This window comes from Heloderma suspectum, chromosome 4, assembly GCF_057233095.1.
Source record: "Heloderma suspectum isolate Gila_16-S chromosome 4, 16-S_ref, whole genome shotgun sequence".
In the NCBI taxonomy this organism is placed as follows: domain Eukaryota; kingdom Metazoa; phylum Chordata; class Lepidosauria; order Squamata; family Helodermatidae; genus Heloderma; species Heloderma suspectum.
Genome location: NC_139461.1, coordinates 71287204 through 71312535, shown reverse-complemented (window position 1 = coordinate 71312535; position 25332 = coordinate 71287204). Strand labels below are relative to the sequence as shown.

Genomic DNA, 25332 nt, shown 5'->3' with positions numbered 1-25332 from the left:
CTCCCTCCAGTTTTTTTTCCTTTCATTTGTAAAACTATTTTGTTCCCTTTTCAAGCAATGGGAGGGAAATAATTTAGAGCTGGTCTAAATCTTTCCGTATGATGGGGGTGTGGTGAGAGATCCTCCCCCGCTCTGACGACGCTATGCCGAGGCAGTATAGGAGTTCTGCCTATTTACAATTACATCTGCCTATTTAACAGTTGATACATGATACTTTATTCTACAGGTTCCTATCATCACAATAAAGTTGTCATTAAATACATAGGAATCCGACAACAGAAATAATGAATTTCTTGGGAAACATGAGAAGAAATAGATCAGCTAAGCTTTGAGCACATTTGTAACTAATGGATTTGCAGCTGCTTGGAAAACTCTACTCTTCAGTGGCTCCAGGGGTAAACTGGAGGGAGGGTGCTCTGTCCTGAACTCAGTACTGTTCAACATTTTAATCAATGACTTAGATGAAGTGGTGGAGGGAATCCATATCACATTTGAGGATAACACAAAACTAGGGGGGATAGGTAACACAGCAGAAGACAGGAATACAAATCAACATGCTCTTGATAGAATTGGGTGGAAACTAACATAATGAAAATAAGACAAATATAAAGTTCTGTGCTTAGGTTAAAAAAAGAACTGCACAGGAATTAGGATAGGAGATACCTGGCTTGGCAGTAATATCTTTGAAAAGGATCTCAGGATTGTAGTCAGCCACAAGTTGAACATGAGTCGGCAGTGTGATGAGGCAGCAAACAAGGCTAATTGTGGTTTTAAGCTGTATTAATAGATCATAATTTCCAGGTCATGGGAAGTGATTAGTTCACTTGATTCTGCACAAGTCAAACCTCATCTGGAGTACTGGGTCCTATTCAGGGCACTGCTCTTTAAGAAGCATGTAGACAAACTGGAACAGGTTCAGACTACAGTACCAAAGATGGTCAGGGGTATGGAAAACAAGTCCTGAGAGGAAAGGTTGAAGGAACTGGATATGTTTCGCCTGAAGAAGAGAAGATTGAGGTGGAACATAATAGCACTCTTCAAATCCTTGAAGGACTGTCACAAAAAAGAGGGCAAGGGCTTCTGTATATCAGCCATAACATAACTATGTATTCATTCACATGTGCCTAATTTCTGTCAAGCCTAGAGATGCTTTGGTGGCCAATCTTCATAGTCACCATTTGGTTCCATGTTTTTCCTTGGCTCTAATATGCTCTTGAACCAAGAGCGAATTGAAACATCCAGTAAGGCACATAGTGTAGTCCTTGTGTCATTGTAACACTTTGGGTATATACCTATCAGACCACATATTTGATCCTATTGAGCACTGCTTTCAATCATAGTTAGCCATTATATTTCAGTGGGGTTCAGGCCTGGTTTTGGAACAGAAACAGCCTTGGTCACCCTGTATAATGACCTATGTTGAGAGAAAGATAGGGGGAGTGTGACCTTGTTGATTCTCCTTGATCTCTCAGCGGCTTTTGATACCATTGACCGTTGTATCCTTCTCAGATGACTGTCTGAGGTGGGAGTGGTAGGCATGGCATTGCAGTGGTTTTGGTCCTACATGGATGGTCAGCTCCAGAAGGTGGTGCTTGGGGAACATGGCTCAGCCCTGTGGATTCTCCAGTATGGGGTTCCGCAGGGGTTCATTTTGTCCCCCATGCTGTTCAACATCTACATGAAACCATTGAGTGCAGACATCTGGAGATTTGGAGTGCATTGTCATCAGTATGCTGATGACAGGCAGTTCTCCTTCTCCTTTTCATCTTCATCAGGTGAGGCTGTGGATGTGCTAAATCTGTGCCTGCCTGCAACAAAGGACTGGATGAGGGCTAATAAACTGAAACTCAATTCAGACAAGACTGAGATGCTGTTAGTAAGTAGGTGGTTCTTCTGACCAGATGGAGGGTGTTCAACCAGTTCTGGATGGGGTTGCACTCCCCCTGAAGGAGCAGGTTTATAGCTTGAGTGTTCTCCTAGAGCCAACCCTGTCACTTGAGGCTCAGATGGCATCAGTGGCACAGAGTGCCTTCTACCAACTTGGTTTGGTGGTCCAGCTACGTCCCTATCCGGAGAGGGCTAACTTGGTTTCAGTTGTCCATGTTGGATTACTGCAATGCGCTCTACATGGGGCTGCCTTTGAAGACAGTTCAGAAGCCTCAGCTGGTGCAAAATACGGTACCCAGATTGATAACGGGGACCAGAAAGTCTGCACTCGTAAGACCTACTCTGGCCTGCTGGTATTGGCTGCCTATATGTTTCCGAGCCTGATTCAAGGTGCTGGTTTTAATCTATAAAGCCTTAAATGACTCGGGACTGCAATACCTGACAGAATGCCTCTCCTGGCTCAAATATGCCCATACGCTACACTCAGCATCTAAGGTCCTCCTCCAGGTGCCTAGGGAGACTCGGAAGACAGCAACAAGGGAAAGGGCCTTCTCAGTGGTGGCCCTCCAATTGTGGAATTGATGAGGCCTGCCTAGCGCCAACATGGTTATCTTTTCGGCACCAGGTCAAGACTTTCTCTTTTCCCAGGCATTTGGCAGCATGTGATGAGTTGTAAGTGATGCATGTTGGGGCAAAAAATCCCAACTTCAAGTATAACCTGATGGGATCTGAGCTGGCGATGACCATCCACGAAAGAGATCTTCGGGTTGTGGTGGACAGCTTGATGAAAATGTCAACCCAGTGTGTGGCCGCTGTAAAAAAGGCAAACTCCATGTTAGGCATAATTAGAAAAGGAATTGAAAATAAAACTTCCAATATCATAATGCCCTTATACAGATCTACAATGTACACTTGGAATACTGTGTACAGTTCTGGTCACCATACCTAAAAAAAGATATTGTATAGTTGGGAAAAGGTGCAGAAAACAGCAACTAAAATTATCAAAGGGCTGGGGCATCTCCCCTATGAGAGAAGGTTACAACAGCTGGGATTGTTTAGCTTGGAAAAAAAAGAGGGTAAGGGGAGACATGATAGAGGTGTACAAAATTATGCATGGTGTGGAAAACTTGTCCAGGGAGACATTTTTTTTCCCTCTCTCAAAATACTAAAACCTGAGGTCATCCCAAGAAGCTGATGGGTGGGAGATTCAGGATAGATAAAAGGAAGTACTTCTTCACACAGCGCATGAACTATGGAATTTGCTACTACAGGATGTAGGGATGGCCACCAATTTGGATGGCTTTAAAAGGGGGTTGGACAAATTCCTGGAGGAAAAGGCTATCAATGGCTACTAGTCTTGATGGCTATGTGCTACCTCCAGTACCAGAGGCAGTGAGCCTATGTAGACCAGTTGCTGGGGAACATGGGTGGGAGGATGCTTTTGCATTTGTGTCCTGTTTGTGGGTTCCTGGTCGACAGCTCTTTGGCCACTGTGTGAACAGAATGCTGGACTAGATGGACCTTCGATCTGTTCCAGCATGGCTTCTTATGTTCTTATGATCCTGGATTTGTTTTATGGTTTGTTTAATTGTTCAAAGTTGTTTTGGGGTATATGTTGTTTTTGTGTATACTGTCTGTTTGGTTGTTTTTTATATTTTAAAATTTGCATATTGTGCTTTTAATGTTCTAACCATTGTAAACTGTCCAGAGTCCAGACAGCTTCAGTTATGGGGTGGTATAGAAATGTAGTAGTGGTGGTGGTGGTGGTGGTGGTGGTGCTGCTGCTGCTGCTGCTGCTGCTGATGTCTGCACTGGCCCTCAGTGGTTATTGTACAATTCCAGTGCTTCCCAGCTTATCTGAATCTGCCTAGTTTTTAGCACTAATCTGTATGTTTCTTGGTCTCAGATCCAGTTGGAGCCAGATATCGTTATATTTGGAGTAGACCCATTGAAATCAGTGGGACTTAAGTTAGTCATGACTATTTAACTACTTCAGGTATGACTAAATCTGGATCCAACCCAAAGTGAAGAATGACCTCCTGTCCTACCTTTGGGCATACTTGAGGGGTGTGCATATATGTGTGTGTGTATGCGTGTGCTGGCTGTATAAATCAAAAGGGATTCAATGCTCTGGTAAGTCTACCTTAATAAAGGTTTGCTTAGTATAACTACATGATGGCTTATTTGGAGCAGAGTGAACACAGTCTTGTAAAAATGGACCAATTTCTGGAATTTTACTTAAATTGGTCTGATTTCCCCGAATAGGGTTGCCATCTATTGACCAACAAATAGCTCATATTCTTAAGTGATTTGGGTTTTATTTAATTACTAGCTGATATACCCGGCATTGCCCAGGATGTAATTTTGTCATAGGCACTATTTGTTAGAAACACAGTAAGGTAGGTTTACGCGTCTCGGAAAGGCCCCATAAGAAAGGTGAAAAGTTGAATCCACCAGACACTATTAAAAAAGCGCAACAATTATAATGAACAGATTTAATAAAAAAAAACCCTACTAAAAAATGCAAGAGACTGAATCTGTAAGCACTACTACAATATAATCCACACTGAGTCTCATACCACTTTTAAAATGTTCAATAGAGGCTTCCTTGCTGGATATTGCAGGAACAGGGGAGAGAAACTAAATGCTTTCCACAGTCAGAAAAGAAACCATGAGTACAGGGGAGGGAACAAACGGCGGCCAGCCAATCCAAGGTGAAGGAAGTCAGAGTGAATGGGAGAGAGACCAATAGAATGAAAGATGGCCAATAGGATGACTCATAGCTCAAATCAGAAACCTGGCCTTTACCATGATTGGGAGGGTGTACTTGTTAGTAAGGGAAACTGTAAACAAAGTAATGTAACCCAGTGACTCCTGTCATACACTCTGGCAAGTGAGAATGTGAAGTAAAAGGGGCAGCAACTGTAGGGCCCAGATGACAGGCTCAGTGGGCCCCTACAGTGTGATTACACCCAGGGCAGCTCCCCCTTATTCCATGCGTTACAGATGGCCCTGCAGCCAGCCCCAAACACACAAACCAACACACAATTTTTGACTTTTATATAAATAGAAAATTTAACTATTACTTTTATATCCTGCCTGCCTTCCAAAAAGCTCAAAGCAACACATATGGTTTGCCCTCCCCTATTTTATACTTACAATAACCCTGTGAGGTAGGTTAGGCTGAGAAGTAATGACTAGCCCAAGGCAGCCCAGTCAACTTAATTTAATTTGCTTCTTACATTTGTGAGAAGTGACTGTGTAGGGCAGAGCTTTCCAAACTGTGTGCCGCGACACATTAGTGTGTCGGCGGCAGTGTGTAGGCGTGTTGCGCGAAATGCAGAAAATTGTGCGGAAGGGCACCGTGGAGCTCCGTTACTCGCGTTTGCTTCCCTTGGCCCCTCCCCCAGAACTTCCTAAAGCAGTTAATGTTAAAGCAGCTTAGCCTTAGCAGCTAAGCCTTAGCTGCTTTAACATTAGCTGCTTTAGGATCGTGTGGCGTCTTGATGTAAGACGCACGTAATTGGTGGTGTCGGAGCGGTACAGCAAGGAGTGTGGTAATGCTGGCTGCACAAGGAGTGTGGAGAATTCGGAATTCTCATTGGAGACTCCTTTAACGGAGCAATTAGTTGTGAGTTACACCACCCCCAACTCTCGGCTGTGCTGAGCGGAGGAGTCCCCTGGAGGTCCTGGACTGGGACAGCACCGAGTGGGCCGTCCGCCATCTTGGCCAATCGGAACGGAGCTCAGTGGAGGTCAGAAGCCTCGGAATCAGCGTGCTCCTAATCACCCAGGCGAGCACAGCTGCAGGCTGTCACCCAGTCAACCCACCTGCTGCTGGCTGAAGGGAGGCCACCCTCCCAAACCCAATGTGGCAAACAGCAAGCCACCCACCACGTGGCACTTATAATTTGATTTCTGCCATTTATTTTTATTTTTATTCTGCTGTAATCGTGGATTGAGCACCCACCAGCAGTGTACCACTGGAGAGTGCTGGAACTGGACTCTGCACATAGGCATTGCAAATATTTGCAGCAATATAGCCTTGTAGTGAGACATATATATTTACACCATTTTTGTTGGACTTTTGCTTCTCTACTTCATGTGTTTTTGCAGCTGAGGTCCTCCCTGGACCTATGTGACCTAATATGTATTGTAAACACTTTCGTTAATTTTGTTTATTTTTCACATTTTCTCCTGGTCCTGATTCCTATCTTTATCTCACTTTATCACTGTGGGAGTGGAGCGCAGGTGCTGTTATTTTCATAAGAAAAAACAGAGAAAGATAAGCGCTTAAAACAGTCCTGTTTTCATATTTAGTTAACGCTAAAACCTAGTGACTTAGACAGCTTTTGGATTCGCATTTCAAAAATGCATCCAAACATAGCTAAAAAAGCGTTAAAAATTATTCTGCAGTTTTCTACTACATACATTTGTGAAGTATCCTTTTCAACGATGGCAAACCTAAAGACACTGCAACGTGGAAGCTTAAAAATGCTTGGTGACGAAATGCGAGTGTCTTTATCTAATATTCCACCAAATATTGAAAAGCTGTGTTCATCTCATCAACCTCATATTATCCCATTAAAATGGTAATTAGTTATTGGTGTTATTCAACTTTTTTAAATTCTTGCACATATTTACATACTGTTACTCATAAATGACAACAATGTATGTTATTATCTTACAAATCATATATTTTAAAAAATATAAATGAAAGGTTTTCATGAGATATGTTGTGTCCCCATACATTTCGTTATTACAATTTATGTATGTGTCCGTATCTCTTATAACGGGTTAGGTTAACCTCCAGTTTAGTAAACTAAATTACTGTGTTGTGAAATGATGCATGTCTAAAAAGTGTGTCACCAACATGAAAAGTTTGGAAAGCTCTGGTGTAGGGATTTGAACTTGTCTTAGACCAGCACTTCATCCACTGCACCACGCTGGGATTCTGAGATACTTCATAGTTTCTGTGTGTGTGGGAGAGAGATCTTTCCAGTACTGTGACAGTTCAGCTGCCCATCTTCCTTTCTGTTCTTAAGAGTTCTAGTCTCCACTCAGCCATGGTGTAGTGGCTAGAGTGTTGGACTGAGAGCCGGGAGACCTGGGTTTTAGTCTCCACTCAGCCATGGAAACTCACTGGGTGACTTTGGGCCAGTCACAGACTCTCAGCCCAACCTACCTCACAGGGTTGTTGTTGTAAGGATAAAATGGAGAGGAGGAGGATAATGTATGCTACCTTGGGTTCCTTAAGGAGGAAAAAAAGACGGGATATAAATGTAATACATAAATAAATGAATGAAGCTTTTACCAGGTCAGTCACTGACTCTTAGTCTAATCTATGTCACCAGATTGTTGTGAGGATAAAATGGGGTAGAGGAGGTTTATGCGTACGCTGCCTTGGTCTCCCTGGGTGAAAGACAGGATTTAAATGTAACAAATACATACATAATCGATAATTAAAATGCAAGCTTAGCTGTGCAGCACCTGAATACATGGACAAGGCCTAGGCTATTCACTAGGCTATCACTATTCACAAAACATTTTGAGACTTAAATGTCCTTTGAACCTCTCTTCTGCTATATATGTAAACATCTGATTGTTAAGCAAAAGAGAAAGTGGTTGTGGTATAGAAGGGCATTGTAGCCATGTATTGTACTCTGATTGCAAACCGACATGTGTTTGAATATTCTTTCTTTTCTTGGACAAGTCTTCAACTCAGTGGTGACAGTACTTGTTTGGAATTAGATGCTCATCTGCACACAATCTCAACAATTTCTAATGTTTTTGAGTTATGCATATGTTCTGAGAGAGCATGAACAATAAAAAATTGGAAAATAAAACACTATAGTAATAAAGTTCTTCTTGAGAAAATAAATGATGTTTGCAAATGTAGGACTGTCGGCTCTCTTAATTTTAATGTTTATAGTTTGATTTAATACTGATACTGGTTCTCCTGTTCTGGTAAGAAGTGAGAAGTAGCCAAATGGGCTATTTGCATTAATGACTGAAAATAACATCTGCTTTGAAATGAAGTTATAATAAGCAGATTATACATTTTAAAAGTTTTTTTTGTTATTCATTGAAGTATGTGTCATATTTGATGAGAAATCAAATATTCCTTCTCATTTTTTGAGAAATCTTTTGCTTACATTAGTGTTGGTGGGGAAACCTACATCCTCTTCAGCTATACCGCTAACCCCTGCAAACTGCGTTCCTCTTACTTACCTTACTAAAGGTGCAACTGTGTGCATGTTTAGACAGAAAAAAGTCCTACAACTCCCAGCATTCCCCAGCCAATATGGCTGGCTGGAGCATCCTGGGAGTTGTAGGACTTTTTTCTGTCTAAACATGCACAGGATTGCGCTTTTAAAAACTCAAGACCAGAACTGTATTCTAACTACAGGCTTGTGGCCTATATTTTATGTCAGTTGGTCTGCATATAGGGAATTGTTTTGCACACAACTATGAATGTGGGAGGAGGAAACCTACAAGATGATTTATTGTATATGTAGTGGCTTGCAGTAAGGGCAAAATTAACTACATCAGTAATGTTTGCAATGTTTCCAAGTGGTGAATGTCAGCCAGGCCAAAAGGTCTGTCATCCATATGAAACCCACATCATTTTTTCCCTCTGTTCTCAGGATTGCATTGGCACAGTTGTAGCTGTAAAGGGGAAAAAAGAATTTTCAAATGAAGCTGATGGGCGGGGGCAGGGTTGTTCTTGCATCATATTTTAAGAGATAAAATTAGAATAAAAGAGCTGTTGTTGGGAACAGATCGGCCAAGAAATGTAGTCAATTTTTGAGTGCTGAAGCAAGATTAACAAATCATGCTGCAATGTTGTACTCAGTTTTCATATGTGGTTTGTTTTTCAAATGGCTAACCTGGTGGCCTCAGTGGAGCAGGCATTTCATTTTCTGCTTTCTCATGTTGTTGTTGTTGTTGTTGTTGTTGTTTTAAAGAAAAGGTAATTCTACATGTTACAGTAGGATATTTTTATATTATCTAGCACCCTTCAGCAGTTCTTGTCTCAGCATTGTCTCTGATTATTTTGAAGGCATCCATTAGTCCACCCAGCAGTCAGTTGCTCTTTTGTTGTTGAGGTTTTTTCAAAGGTGTAAACATGTCTCAAAGCTTATTTTTAATGGCTGCGTTTGGATGATCATGGGGGTGAAAGATCCCATTATGGGGTCGTCACTTGTGCCTGCTGTGCACCCGCCCGCAAGTTACATAATCACCTGCAATGCAGCGTGGGTTATTGTGCCGCCCACCCCACAACCCCCACTGCAAGCCGTGGATTATGATGTGGGTAAGAAGTAACCCCCGCCATGCTGTGTGCGGGGTTTGGACAACATGGCAACTTGTGCTGTGTTGTGGGTAATTATGCAAATCATGGTTGTTCATGTGACACATGGGGGCAGGGGAAGAACCCACAATGGGTTCTTTCATCCCCATGATCATCTGAACCCAGTCAATTCGTCCCATCTCCCAAGCTAAGCGTTTAACAACTGAGTACTAAGGTGTTAACCAGTTGAAACAACACAGAACAGCTATATCCATGAGGTAATGATACTTAAGTGTTTACACCACAGATGGTGAACTTCTGGCCCATGAAGCAAATTTGGCTCACCAGACTTCCTCATTCAGCATGCGAAGGCCTCTGGAAAGGCCCTTCCCTGAAGCCCCAACCCCTCCGAGAAGGGAGAGGGGGCATGAGAACAGCTCCAGGTTGAGTTGTGGCCTATAGGACACTCCTCATGGCTCAGTCAGCCCTCTCACCTTTCCCCAATAAAGAAAGGCAAAGGGGAAGCAAAGCTGGCTCTGGACGGAGGAGCTGCTCCTTAAGGTAGTGGCTCAGTGGTCTTTGCTTGCTGCTCACCTTCCCCAATCAGGGTAAGTGGGGGCAGGTGAAGCCTCATGCCACTCCTAGAGAAGGAGGCTCAGTTGGCTTTGCCCACTCCTCAGTTTTCTGATTGAGAAAGGTGAGGGGTGGGTGAAGCTGTGGGTGTGAGAGAAAATGGGGTCCAGGCAAGTATGTCAGGGCTGCAAGGCATCAGTGGGAATGGCCCTGCCTGCTACTGGCATGAGCCCCCCAAAGTGCTTGCCCAGAGCCAATTTGGCCTTTGGGCAAAAAAAGTTCCCCACCTCTGGTTGTTGTTGTTGTTATGCACCATCAGTGTGCATGAGGTTTTATAGAGTATGAGAAAACAGTTCTGTGCCGAGGAGGTTACAATCTAACATTCAGCACAGGAGTAACAGTGCAAGGGAAGCCAGAAGTAAACAGGAAAGCAATACATAATTGTTTCAGTGGTATGTACTTAGTTACAGGCTGAGTTACATCAGGACATGGGAATTAAGGGGCTATACCAAATTATTCAAGGAAAAGATGGCTTTTGAGGAATGATTTGAAGAGAGGTGGCATCATGCAGGTGTTCTGAGGGGCAGTTCCAAGTGTATAGGGCAGCAAGGGAGAAAGGGTAGGGTCTTTTGAGGTAGCAGGAAGCCTTAAGATGGTGGTGGGGATGGAGGTAGAGGAGTAAAGTTCACAGGCAAGCAAGTATCAGGACATAAGAGCAGAGAGATTAGGGGGCAAGACCATGAAGGGCTTTTAAGGTATTAGGATAAGGAATTAGTTCTGGATCCACACTGACAGGAAGCCAGTATAGGCATTTATGGAGGGGCATTGTAAGAACATAAATCCATGCTGGATCAGACCAAATGCCCATCTAGTTCAGCATTCTGTCCACACAGTGGCCAACCAGGTGTTGACCAGGAAACCACAAGCAGGACACGAGTGCAACAGCACCCTCCTGCCTATTTTCCCCAGCAACTTGTGTACATAGGCATAGTGCCTCTGATACTGGAGGTAGCACATAACCATCAGGACTTGTAGCCATTGATAGATAAATTCCTGGTGGAGAAGGCTAACCTCCTTTTAAAGCCATCCAAACTGGTGGCCATCACTACATGCTGTGGTAAAGAATTCCATAGTTTAACTATACGGTGTGTGAAGAAGCACTTCCTTTTATCTGTCCTGAATCTCCCACCAATCAGCTTCATGGGCTGACTCCAGGTTCTACTATTGTGAGAGAGGGAGAAAAATGTCATGTGATCAGAGTGATGAGAGGTGAATGATTTTGGTATCCAAGTGCTGGATAAATGTGAGGGAACCTAGAGGAGACAATGAAAGACCAGAGAAGAAGATTGCAGTAGACTCTAGACAAGAAGTGACCAGAACAGTGACACATCTTGGCTACATACTGAATATAGCAGGGGTCCCCAGCCTTTTTGGACTCATGGACACATTTGGGAATTTGAGAAACTGCTGTGGGCATCAACACAAGATACCTGATCAGTGGATTGCCATTTTGGTGTCTACCTGTCACGTCTGTGGATCTTAGGCTGCGTCCTGTTCAGCAAAGTAATTTGTTTTGTGTTGCTTGGACACTGCAACATCTCTTTAATAAAGGATGCCTACACTTTGATGCCTACCTGTCACATCTCTGGATATTAGGCTGTATCTTATTCAGAAAAACCTTTTGTTTAGAGTCTATTGGACACGGCAACATCTCTTTAATAAGGGATTGTCTAATTTGGCTAATTGCTGGTAGTGCAATACAGCTAATGCTTCCTTTATACATATGTTTTGGCAATGTCCAGTAGTTGCTTCTTTTGGGGAGGTTATTTCACAGACAAATTTTGTACTGGAACAGTCTTTGATATTCACTGATGTACATGCTGTTTTAAATTATTTATCTGCTTCATGGAAATTAACAAATGATCAGCATAAATATATTCTCCATGGCCTTTTGACAGCTAAAACACTGATATTACAATGCTGAAGAATAAACACTCACCTGTAATGCAATGGACTGAGGACTGGGTGGCATATAGATGCCATCCTCAAATGGATACTTTTTTGGATATTTGGTCTGCTTTTGTTTAACCTATGTATAATTGCTAGAAAGTTGTATGCATTTCATAAGTATTCATTGTAATGGATATATATAAATCCATGTACATCTATTTAAAAAAAAACAGGGGGAGGGGTGAGTGCCTGTGGGCAGCATTGAGGACCCCTGGAATATGCGGAGTCAAAGATAAAGCCATGGCACAGGGTGAATGATAACACTGTCCCTGGATTTCCTTAGATGTAGGAAGACAGAAAACCCAGATTCATGGGTGGTCTGTTGTGGGTGTTCTGAGCTGTTTTCGGTGGAACCAACCTCCAGGAGTTGGGATGACTCCCCAAGGGCTTCTCTCTGTGTGCAAGGAGAAATGTGTAACACCTGGCACCAGGCTTTTAAAGTGTGTGTATGAAGCTGCCTTTTTGTTGGTCAGTCCACATCAGCCCTTTCCATGGCAACTCATTTAATTTGGAAAATTAGGGCAGGTTATGACTTTGGTGGAAACATTGCATAAAAATTTAATGATAAAAATTAATAAAACTTTAAACACACAGCTAGGGAAAAAAAGTGGGGAATGGGCAGTACTGTCTGTATTCAGAAAAGCTACATAGTACTTTGCTTTCTCATCTGAACTAAAGTAGTCTTGCAAAACCTGCATTGAGTTTCTCATTCTTCAGGAGAAGTAGCAACACAATAGTTAAAGATGTAATTTTGGCTGCCCCCAGCCTTTGTCTTGGGTGGGTATTGTTTCCTGATGTTTAAAGTGATTTCTAAGATCAAAGATTTGTTTACCACCTTATGCTAATCAGCTGAGAAGAGTTGTTATGCAGAGACTTTGGAGACCAAAGGAGGCGGATAGGCGCTATTCAGGAGCAGTGAACAAAAAGGAAGAGGTACTTAACATGGCTGTTTTAAAGATCCGTTAATAAAAGTGGTAAGGCAAGTAGCTTCTTGCAAAATGTATATATCGTCTAATTGCCCAGCCCCTTTCTACAAGCATATTCAAAAGGAAGAAAGCCATCAAATGGCTTCAGTATATATGTCCTGAGGCTGTTATAATGCATTTGAACTTTTCAAGGTGATTTCAGCACAGTCTTTGTCTAAGAAAGAAGAGTTCTTAGACACCCTTTCCTGCCAGCAGTTTGTAACAGAGACAGGAGGGTGAGAAATGTTTATTAAGAACATGAGCAGTTGTTAAAGCCAGCCCTTTTATACATTGGAATAATTCAGCCACTTTGCCTCCTTCCATTTTTTATTACCAGTAAGGAAGGGCAAAAGGCACATAATTATTGTGTATTAGAAGCAATTTTGAAGTGGCAAGAATCAGGATATACCACAAGCACCTTAAATCTGAAAGAAAAATTGGAAAAAACTAGAGCTTGTGTACCTTGCTGCTGATGTTTGGATTTGTGCTGCCATCTGGGTTTAGTACATGGGAGAGTGGTTTTGATACGAATTCTGGTAGTTTGAGACAAAAAACAACTTGGTATTATCGGGGGCAGAGATGATGATGGATTATGAGGCTTTAAGAAAAAGCTTATTTTTTCGTTTAGTTTTGTTTGGCTCGCTCCTCCTAAAATGTAGGACAAATAGTAAACGACTTAAATGCCTGAGAGTAAGGGGCTGGGGAGAAGAGGAAATGCTCTGTCTTTGCTTATACGTTGGTGTTTAGCGTGGGGGGGGGATACCTTTTGCCAAACTGCCCTTCTACTTCACATCTCTCTAATGATCTCCTTTAAAACAAGGTTGATAGCCATGTAAAATACTTGTAGAAAACTGCCATCCCGTCCCTCCCTCCCTCTCTCTCGCCATTAAAACTCTTTTCTCCAAGCTCCCACCGAGGGTGATTTTTATGAAATGCTCGTTTGAAGAGACCTCCCTCCATAATTTTAAACGTCACGTTTTCCAAGCATTTTGTCGCATACTTTGCCTACGCCCACCAGCCGTCGCTTGAAGGGGGACTACTGTGGATGCAATTTAATTGCACTGCTGTGATTTTAAAAATCGTGGGGAGGGGGGTTGGTGGTGGAGGCGGGGAGAGGAAGGTGCAAAAGAAAATGGTTTAGTACTGCCTTTGTAAAGCGCCGCCCTTTTAAAAAAATTTTAGGCTGGCTCTTTGTATATACAGCTGCAGATACAGAGTGCAGGACTGAAAGGAAGCCGTGGAGGAGGAGACGCCGGCGCGGGGCGCGGGCGCTCAGCTCAGCTCGGCGTTCTTGCGCGCCAGATGTTCGGCCTGCCCCTCGCGCCTGTTCGGCTGCCTTCGCGTGGTCATGCTCAGGCCCTGTGTGAATTGAGATGTGATGAGTTAGCTGGTTGCTATGGCGAGGAGCCGTGTCACGTGGCCTGAGTGCTGCTCCCGGCCGTTTGACGTCACCGGCCAGAGAGGAAAGGGGAGGGCGGCGGCGCGGCGCGGCGAGAGGGGCAGAGTCGGTAGCGAAGGAGCAGACGCGAGCGACGCGCCCGCCCAGCTTCTGCACACACACTCGCACAGGCGCCCGGGCTAGGGCCGCCTGCCTCTGGGAGCGCTCCAATGCCTGGACCTACCCAAGCGCTGTCCCCAAATGGAGAGAACAACAACGACATCATCCAGGATAACGGCACCACCATCATCCCTTTCAGGAAACACACGGTGCGAGGGGAGCGTTCCTACAGGTAACCCTCCCTCTCTTTTCTCTCTCTGTGTGTTTGGGCGTGCGCTTACGTGTGCGTGGACGGACACACACACACACACACACACAGGCTTGGGGGAACTGCAGCAGAGCGGGGTGGGAGGTGGAGTGGAGGTTGCGGGGTATTGCATAACAAAAGCAGCGGCGCTTTAAACCTAATCGGCGTCTCTCCTCTCCTAAGCGTGCAGCGTGGTCTAGCTGCTTGAACGAACGCCTTGCATTGTCCAGATGGAAAACATCTTGTGAATACTTCTCCTGTGTTCGAGGGGCTCTCCCGCATCTCCCATCTCCCCCTCCCCGCCTTTTTAATTTGAGTTTTGGTAATATTGCAAGGCTTCGTGTGTGTGCGCGCGTGCAAATATATAAATAATTAAAATAATGACGATAATGTTCATCAGGCAGTAATACTATGTCGTTGTGTGTGTGTGTGTGTGTGTGCGCGCGTGCACGTGTGTGTGTGTAAAGGAGGCATTTGGGGGACAGCAAAAGGGAATGGCTGGGGGGGGGGGAGAAGAAAGGAACAGGGTCCTGTGATGGTGGTGGTAGTGGTGCACTGCCTTGGTGTGTGGAAGGGAAAATGGAATCCTCTAGATTAAACTGCAGTCTGTGATGTTAAACCAGCAGATTGATGGAGCTTTGTAAGAATTGCGCACCCTGATTGGTGGAAAGCTTGACAGCAGAGGTCAGGGTGTCAAAAATACACTAAAAAAAAAAATCTTCCTCCAAATCTTGGGTTTGGAAACAAGGTGGACTGTGCAGCAGCTTCTAAAAGGGTATAGCATCTTGCTTATGCATTTTGACTGTGCTGCCTGCACTGACCTTCCTGCCTGCTTTTTCTGGTGTGATGCATTTTCATTGTGTTCTTTGCTTGAAGGAGGATGGTGGCTATTTTCTTTGTCACAGTTCTAAGCATTTTTGGTAATTGCTTGGCATGTATCTTTAGCAGCAGGGATCCCTTTTCTTTTTTCTTTTTTGAATTAGCATATCTGACAATATGTTCCCCTAGATAAGCGCATTAAGATTGCTTGTATGATTCAGTAAGGATAACAATATAGCTAAGAACTAGTTTTGACTAGGCTTTTCTCAGATGTGTGCTCTAAAAAGGTAAGAATAGTTGAAGAAATACACCCAGACAGATCTCCTTTAAGTTAATACCCTTCCTCCCCTTTCCTCTCCCCCACCCCAGAATCACACTCCCCCTCCCTTTTTTTTGAAAGCTCATGCCATGGAGCAAGCTGCAGGAAATGAAACTGTCCCTAAAACCATTATAAAAATATTTGGCTAAGCTGTAGTGTGTAGTGAAATGTAGAACTGGAACAAAAAGAAGTGAATATATTTGCTTAGCTGAGAATTGGATAACCCATGAATATTCCTTAGGAATAGTATTGCTCAGTTTGCCCTTAACTCACCCAGAACTGACCTGGCTATGGGCTCCTTTCCCTTGAGTAGGTTACATTGCTCACAGCAATGTTTTAAGGACTAAATTGTTGAATTATTTGTGGAATCCAAGTGCTTTCTTACTCCAACAACAACAAACATACAAACTTCTTAAACACACTAGCTTCCCATACAGACCCATACAGATTTTTCCCCCTTTTCTTGATCATGCTTTAAAAGTAACATTTTTTTAGGTGCAATTGAAACTAAGATATAGAATGAGGATTTTATACCAAAAACCACTTGGTACATTTTTATTTACTTCTTAAAGCCTTACTGATACTCTGAAAGCCCTCATTTCCTCTGTTTATGTTTCTTCATTTTTTTGAACAGAGAAACTGGAATCATTTGATAAATATTTCTACTGAAATATGAAAACTGGTAACTCCTTAATTTTAGTCTCTCTCAGTATATCTTGTGTTTGTTTATAAGCTGGTATTTAATCATACTGATTAATCTGTTACGAAAATGAAAAGTAAACCATGTTCTGTTGAACAGAAATGCTTAAATTATTACCTAATCAACATTATATGCAGATCTTAAAAAAGACTGCCATGCCCAGTTATAATGGGATTTTTCCTCCTCAGTGGTTTCATTCATAAAAGTCCAGTCCAAGATGCTCCAGAAACTATGTTCTGTAGAGTAGGGATGGGGAACCTCTTTCAGCCTGAGGGTCAAATTCAATTTTAGAGAAGCTTTTGGGAGTCACATTCCAGTGGTGGACAGGGCTGAAGGCAAAGCCAAGGACAAAAAGGCTGGGGCCAAAAATACAATTTTTTTTTTGTAGTTTAAAGTTCTTACTGTCAGTAGTTAAGCCTTAGGAAAGGCATTTCAACTTTTTAGAATTAAGACAAAGCTGCACAAAAGCTGGGAAGCCACTAAATGACTGGTGGTTGGAAGAAAGAGGGTGGAGCCAGGGAAAGGGGGGTGGCGGCCATCTGGGGAAACCCGGAGGGTTGAATTGGAGCCCCAGGACAGCTGGATTTGGCCCTGCGCCTTAGGGTCCCCACTCCAGCTGTAGAATTGCCTTGCTTGTCAGTGTGGGATGGAAGGTAACATATGACTCGTGAGTAACTGCAGATATCTTTATAGGAGCCTGATAATATATGGCCTGACCTTCCTCATTTTGCAGTGTAGGATTCTCTTATCACACTATTAGGGCAGTGAGCGTGTGCTTTATCTCCTGCCTCCCTAATACTTGTTTTAAGGGATCTGGGAGTTAATAAAGTGTGGAGTATTGCTTCCAGTTCACTCACTGAAGCTGGATGATGGGTGCGGTATTCTTGACTCTGACACATATTTTTATTTATTTATTTAATTACATTTATATCCCACCTTTTTTCCTCCTTAAGGAACCCAAGGTGGCATACATAGTCTTCTTCCTCCTCCTCCATTTTATCCTCACAACAACAACCCTGTGAGGTGGGTTGGGCTAAGAGTTTGTGACTGGCCCAAAGTCACCCAGTGAGCTTCCATGGCTGAGTGGGGACTAGAACCCAGATGTCCCGGCTCCCAGTCCAACACTCTAGCCACTACACCACACTGGCTATATATATATATATATATATATATTATATATTAACTATATGACTTTGTATAACTCATTTCACTTATCTTTCTCCCATCTATTTAGAAAAAAATGAACACATTAAAAAAAATTCAAACCCCAAATCCATGAATAATCCAGACACTGAGATCTTAAAGTGGTAGATCAGTCAGTTCATATTTCACCATGGTGCATTCTTAGCAGCCACCATGAAATTGTCATTACCTCAGATGGTCTGGTTCTCTGAAGTATGCCAAGATCAACTGAGATGGAAGCCTCTGTATGAAAGTGAACAAATATAGTAACAATTTGTGATGCAGCAGAATGCCAAGTAGCATTATGCTATATTATTTCCTCTATCATGACTTCCAAAAGAATATCAGTGCATGAATCTGTTTTATACAACTATGATCTTGCTTTACTTTCAGAGCAATCCTGTGCATGTATACACACCGTACTCTCAGATATGTTTGCATAGGATTGCAGCCAGCATCACCCTCAATGACTCAGATTAAGTTGAGGAAAGCAGGACTCTCATAAGGTCACATAAAGATGGTTCAACTGAGGTGAAATCATTCTGAAATAAGCAATTATTTAAATACAGTTTCTATTCTTTTAATTCATATCTCTCCTGAACAAGTGTGCATACCCTAATTGGTTGCAATAGCAATTAAAATACATCAGTTTACAACAACATACTTCATGCTACCCCAAAACACAATCCAAAATGTTGGTTATGCAGCTCATGTGCCTCTTTGAATTACAGAATTTGTAATTGCTTAGAGAGTGAAACAGAAACCTCAGTGTCACCATTGTTTTAAGTACACATGCAAGGACATGAAGGCTGCAAGCCTATTCACCAGCCTTCCCCATTCTGGTGCTCTTCAGATGTGTTGGACTGTAGTTTAGTACATCTGGAGGGCACTGGATTGGAGAAGGCTGCTATACACACATCTCTGAGAGTAAGTCCCATTGAATTCAGGAGGGCCTGCTTCCAAGTAGGCACTGCAATATAAGGCTCTATTCAGACAATCCTCCAGATGATGGGTTGTGGGATCAGACATAAGCTGGGGGCTTGCATGTATTTTTGTCCCTTCTTGGGTGCAGTTGGCTTCCATTTCCAGTTTAACACTAGATTTGCTATGATACCTGAATTGGGAAAATGTGATTAGTGCTTGTCTTCTGAACCAAAATTAGAAACCCACTTGTTTCTTGGTTTGGAAGGTAAGCGCTAGCCATGATTTGCCAGTTCAGGCATCACAGCAACTTGTATTTACCACTGAACAGGAAACTGAGAGGAAAGGTGATGAGGGAATGTGGAAGTTTGCTAGGCTTCCCCCCACCCCCAATACTTCAAACCATAATTTGAGTGAAGATAGTCTGAATTTAGCCTAGCCAAGGGCACAATCCTATGCATGTCTAGACAGAAAAAAGTCACACAACTCCCAATATTCCCCAGCCAGCATGGCTGGCTGGGAAATGTTGGGAGTTGTAGGACATCTTTCTGTCTAAACATGCATAGGAATGTGCCCTAAGAGCTCTTACTTGATAAGTGTCTAGGACTTTCTAGAAACTTTGATGGCATTCTTTGTTGCTGGCGTTGTAGCAGATAACACTGATGTAAAATATTTAGGATGAAGAAAGAAACAATTGGCCCTGGATGCTTTATTCATAAATGGGTAAATGAAGTGTGTGAAGGCAAGTATCCCAGTCTTATTCCTTGTAAATAACACATGTTGTATATTTTCTAAACCAGTGTAGAAATAAAATGGGCTTACAAATATGCTTTGTCTATGGGTTTGGTTTTTTGCCAGTAACTGAATAATAATTTTTTCCTAACACCTTTCTAATGATGACTTTCATCTTGCATAGGGAAAGACCTGCATAATAATCAACTGTTATGGGTCTTGTGTAATAAGTGTAACTGAAAAATAGATTTTGAATGAGAGCTGTGTGGCTTGTTTTAACAACTTTGTCTGCATGTCTTAAAAATGAAGGTGATGCTACCTGCTCCTTTACCATATGCCTTTATGAAAGCTAAATAAACATAATTCATTCCTGTGTGTAAGATAATACCCTTTTATTGGGTCAACCTCTATTGACATAATATTTAAAGGTTGATCTCAGCATTTAGTCTGGAGAGCTTCATTTTCACGAGAGATGATCCCTGATCTTGCCTGTTGTGTTTAGTCAGGTAACCAATCTTCATTATAGGCAGTCCACCTTGACCAGAGCTGATGGATAAAGGTTGTGCCCTTAACTGGGATCCACAAATAGAGACTGGCCAATAAGCCAAGCCCATCTTTCTGTTTGGCTTAGACCCACTGTTCTCCTCAAAGTCGTCTGGCACTTGTAAGAGGCAGTGAGAGGAGTTGCATACACTTTCTTTTTCTGTACCTCTGCACATATGAGATAAGAACACATCTCCCATCAAGGGCTCTGGCACATATTTATCTCCTTTAGACTAGGCAATGAAAGAGTTAAGAAACAGCAGGAGTAAATTCAATGGGATTTACTCTCTAGTGTGGATTGCAACCTGTGTGAACTTCATGAAAAGTGTATTGAAAAGTTACATTTGGCTCAAGTACTGTATCTCTCCTGAATTTGGACTTTGATTATTGCCTTTTATATATTTGGAATGAAATAATATCATCATGGGATGATTATGTCCAACAAATAGCTTTTATCCAAATTAACTTGAAATACTCCTTCCCTCTCCCCCTTCCTTGTATTTTTAGATGGCATGTAGTTTTTCTAGTTCAAAAATGAATTGTAACTTGTTGAAATGTATGAATATCACACTACTTGCTTGTCTTTGGATAATTTTTAAATTTGTAGCTTTAAGAATGTGAACTTAATCAATTTTTTTTTAAAAAAATGAAATTAATTCAAATTAGTTTATTAGTTAATTCACAGGTTAAAACAAATTCTTGATTCAGAGTAATATTAGGTGTTCCCCCCCCCCAGTAGTCTTCTAAATCTGCCAGTTCAGATAAAAACTGGGATAATTAACTCAGAAATGCTGAATGAATGCAAATGTGGGAGTTGTAATCCCTGAGAGAGGAACATCAGTGCAAGCCAATCAGGTTCCTTCCCCCATGGGCTAGTAAGAGAGTAGCTGAGTGTTTCTGGGTGGCTTTGCAGGGGTCAAATATGCTGCATTAGTCCATTTGAGGGAGACACTTGGAGGAGAAACCCCTTCATATAGAAATTCCCTTAGTGTACAAGAAAAGTGTGTGTGTGTGTGTGTGAGAGAGAGAGAGAGAGAGAGAGAGAGAGAGAGGTAGGTCTTACTTTTGAGAAAGGTATTCAGTTGATACTCATAATATTCCATGGTCTTTTCGGAAATGGTCCAGCATAACAGAGAGCTCTTACAGAAGGGAGAAAACGCCATTTGGTTCAGCTCCAGAACAATTCCACTGATTCATATTTCCTTTGTATTGCATTTTAGACTTAGGAGACTGTACAGACCATGGGCTAAACTGGGTCCTATTAAAAATACTGAAAATGTTAGTACTAAAGATAAATTTCTAGCCCTAATGATTACAGATATTTAGGAAACATTGGGGCAATGTCCTTCTAAAAGTACTGTAGCCAGAGAGCAATACGAGCCCTATATCTTTCCTCCTAACTAAAGTTGTGATTTCTAAATCTTGTTTGTGATTTCAAGTAGATAAATCAGGATTTCTGTATGCTTGGATATTAGCAGTACTAGATGTACTGATAAGTCCAGTTTGTTATTCCTATAAGATGAGGTTGCAAACAATTACTTTTAATTGTGTCAATAGAAATCAAACAAATGTATTGTGCTTCTCATGCAAAGCTTAGATTGTAGGCCTCAACACTGAGCAACTTGACTGTTGAACAGGAGTATTGATTTAGAATATTTTTGGATTATTCCTGCACTCAGTGAGTGCTCAAGAGACAATTTTAAAAAATAGAGTAGGTGTAATGTGCTCTCCATGGCCAATTTTCATTAGGAGGTGGACAGCAGAATTCTTCACAAGTTGAAGATTTTAGACCATCTTCAGGGGCAGCTCAGTACGGAGTACACTGCAGTAAATAGTTTGTGAGGTTACCAGAGCATGGATATACATGGCTAAAACCCTGTCATCAAGGAAAGAGGTCCAGCAGGCTTATCAGGCTTAGGGTGCACTGTGCAATCCAATGGAAGTTTAGACAGAAAAAGTTCTACAACACCCAGCATTCCTCAGCCATTTTTCTGTCTGAACATACATAGGATTGCATCCTTAGCTAATAAAGGGTACTCCTACCTACAGTCATAGGCTGGACTTCCGAGGTGAAACTTTGGGCCTTCTGTGGGGGATGTGACCCCACACAGAATAGAGCAATATACCTGGATTGTGTTGCTGTTGGGGTGGGGGGTGTTGCTTGAGTAATGATTCTCCCTGTCCCCCACATTGATATTATTTTATTCTCCTCTGAGAATATGGAACTGATGACATCATATGAATAATTGAGAAAGGGAACATCTTCCCCCATCACCTATTCATAATGCTATGAAACTTCCCATCTCCAACATCTGAAGCTTGAGAACAGCCTATTAGCTTGACAGAAACGACATAGGGATAGACAACCTGTTGCCCTCCAGATGTTTTGGAGTACAGCTCCCATATTTCCCAGCTGACATGGCCAATGGTCAGGAATTTGGGGAGCTGTGGTCCAAAACATCTGGAGGGCACCAGGTTGCCTAACTTCTGGAAGCTTGCATAGTTTCCATTCCAGTAGCTGTCTCTATTCATTTCTGTATTGGCGGAGACAAAAAGTGAATTCTAAGTACTGTAGTTTAGGTACAGTTCTTTGCCCTGAATACAAATGCCTCAGAAATCCATGAATGTGTCCAACCTACTTTCAGCATATTTTAGAATGTGATGTGTCTGCCCCAATAGCTGCAGTGATTTGGTTCAATTTGTTTGCTTAAGGATGCAATCTTATAGCTGCTTACTTGAGAGTAACATACCATTTAATTTAACAGAATGTCTGGGTAGACATGAACAGGATTGCACTGTAAGAGTACATTCTGGGTAATATTTAATATATTCATCAAAATGTGGAGCATGTGGAATAATAATAAAATATAGCTTTCGAATGGTCTTGACCCATTTAGGCTTCAATCCTATGGTCCCTGGGAGGTCATTCAAGGAGCCACAGGATATCTGTAGGTAGAGAAGGAGGTCTGCTATCGCAGATCTCTGTGTTGCAGCAGCAGAAAGGTTTGACACCATTGCTGCTACTCTGGTGTGGTTCTGTTGTAGTGAAGACTAGAACAGGGTGTGAGAGGGGAAGTCAAGAGTCTATGGCATCCTAAGGATCTTCTCCTTTTACAGATGTGCAGATTGTCAATGCTTCCCATCCCCTGTAAATGGAGGAGGAGCCAGTAGAGTTTTCCTATCTTGCACTGACTCAGCACACACTGCCTGGGACTTACCATTCTCTGTCCCAAGTCCCACCCAGAGCAAGGCTCTTGGATTGGAGCATGGAGTGTGTGTGTGTGTGTGTTTGTGTGTGTGAGAGAGAGAGAGAGAGAGAGAGAGAGAGAGAAGGAACAGTAGAAAAGAACAACACCCAAACTGAACCGGAGCATTTCAAAGTGAACATTACTGATACAACATTTGGCATAAGAAAGAGTTTTCAATATAACACTAACGTGAATCCCTCAAACCTAAACAATGGGCAAGCCCAGGAAAACCTCTGAAATACAGGATCCTGAGCCACATCAGTCCCCCAACATGCCTCTAAAGCAGCCTAGAAATTACACCAGTTCTGGAGCTGGCATAGTTGATTCCTCGGTGTCAATGGGAGGGGAAATTAAAAGGACCACAGTGCTGAAAAAGGCTTTTTAAAAAAGCCACCCACCACCTCCCACCCTGGCTGCAATGAGCTGGCAGGTAGCTGCCATACAATTGCTCTGTTAACATTTTGACTTATAGTGGTGAGCATTCTTCATGGGATGGGGGTGGTGGTGTTAGGACCTACCCCACCCCCCCACACTCTGCAAAAGTGTTTGTCTTCATTGCAAGGAAATGTAAACATTAATCAGTAAGGGGAGGATTAAGGATGTAGCATTTATAGGAAATCCTGCAATGTCAGGCTGCTTAGAAGAATGTCTCATTTAAGCTTTAGGCCCAATTCTAAGCTTGTTTTTATCAAAGTATTAATATTCACAATTGCTGTTGTAGCTGTAGAACGTGAAGCACAAAGTGAAACCTACAAAATAAAACTTGCGTTTTCACAGAAGTAAAAGTGTTTAAAATTGATTATGTCTAAAACAATACAAGCACTTTAACTTTTATCAGTTTAAATTTAACTTCTAATCATCGCTAATACCCCAGTCCTAAGTATGTTACTTAGAAGTTAGCATCTCTTATTCTGTTGAACATACAGTAAAGTGCCATCTGTGTTGAGGGTGCTGTGTAACTTCTAAGTAAGTATGCTCAGAATTACTTCTGAGGTCTGTCACTATAAGCAGCCCAGCTAAATGAAAATGTACAATAACAGTTCAGGGCTCTGGTTTTAGTGGCATTCAATCCTGCAGTCTATGTAAGCCTTCACTAACTGATACAAATATGCTGCTTTTCACTGAGAATGAGAACTGAACCCTCTACATGGAGGTAAGAAAGAATCTTCTACTTCTACTACCTCCTGTTCCTATTAAAATATTGGTACTCCTTGATCTCTGTCCATCACAAGACTAGACATTTTAAAGTTTATACTTATTCATTTTCAAGTGTAGGAATTCCAATTTTACAAAATACTGGCCCAATGAAATGAACATAGGTTGTGCTAGAGCAGTATTGGTTGGGTTGTTCTAACATGTAGTTTGGCTTCAAACAATTATAGATGTTCATGCCCTCACCGTTTCCTAAGGTTAAGAGAGATCTGAACTACTTCATCTTTTTTTTTTTTATGTAAAATCACACCTTGAAGAACAATTTCTGAATATTTTTAGTCAACTTTTAAATGTTCTTTTTGTTGCTACATTAGATGTCACCTGTTGTGGCATACTGTACACCTTCTTGGTCCAAGTTTTGCACAATACTGAAAAAGGAGTTCTTCAGCATCTCTGTCTGTTTATAGTTGTATTTTAAAAGTATACTTGAAAAATGGTAGACATTGATTGCTAGTTATTTAGTAGTTTGAATGATCAAATGCTTCCAGAGGGGTAGTGATGTTAGTCTGTTGCAGCAAAATTGACAAAGAGTTTTGGGGGCATTAAAAGACCAACAGATTTTAAATTTATTATGACATAAGCCATACAAGCCACGCTTCATAAGATGTATGAATGTTGACAGGTATATATATATATATACACACACCCTGGGTGGTGGCGATGGTGAATTGAAAGGAGTGAAATTAGAGAGGAATTAAATGCAAAAAGTACAGATGTACTATGTGAGTTGGGAGAGGGAGAGTGCTGTATGGCACGTGAACTGGAAAACAATATTTTTTTTTTCCTATCAATGCTCAGAGGCTATACTCTTGGAATATAAAAGGCAGCAATAGGCAGATTACATCAGACCAATCTAGCCATACTTCCAGAATATAGACACAAACCACATTATGTAAATGATCTCCATTTCAAGAAATCACATTGCTTTTAAGAGACTTCCCAAACATTGCCACTCCTTTTATAAACTACTAGTTTTTTCTTTCTTTCTGAGATGCAGTTATTCCCCATGAATGAGAATTTCATAGATGGACAAGTAGTGCAATAGATGCAGCCGGAGGAGGGTGGAGAAGATGGTAACAGCTACACAACATCTCCTGGTTTGAAGCAACAACAGTAGTGGTTGGGGAGGTATCTCATAAGTTGTAGTTTCTGTAACTATATCTGGGCTCCAGTAACAAGCATATG

General features: G+C 42.0%; 1 protein-coding gene across 3 annotated transcripts in view; it reads left to right on the top strand.

The window, feature by feature from the left end:
* MAPRE2 (microtubule associated protein RP/EB family member 2) overlaps positions 1-25332 on the top strand; it is a 136172-nt gene that overhangs the window by 56176 nt on the left and 54664 nt on the right. For 2 of the 3 annotated variants that reach the window (XM_084849603.1, XM_084849601.1), the window contains exon 1: positions 14246-14456. The exons of the other annotated variant lie outside the window; for it this stretch is intronic. In XM_084849603.1, the coding sequence (XP_084705729.1) occupies positions 14335-14456 (122 nt within the window). In that variant the 5' untranslated portion in view covers positions 14246-14334. Of the gene's footprint in view, positions 1-14245; positions 14457-25332 lie in introns of those variants that run through there. 3 annotated transcript variants of the gene reach the window in all.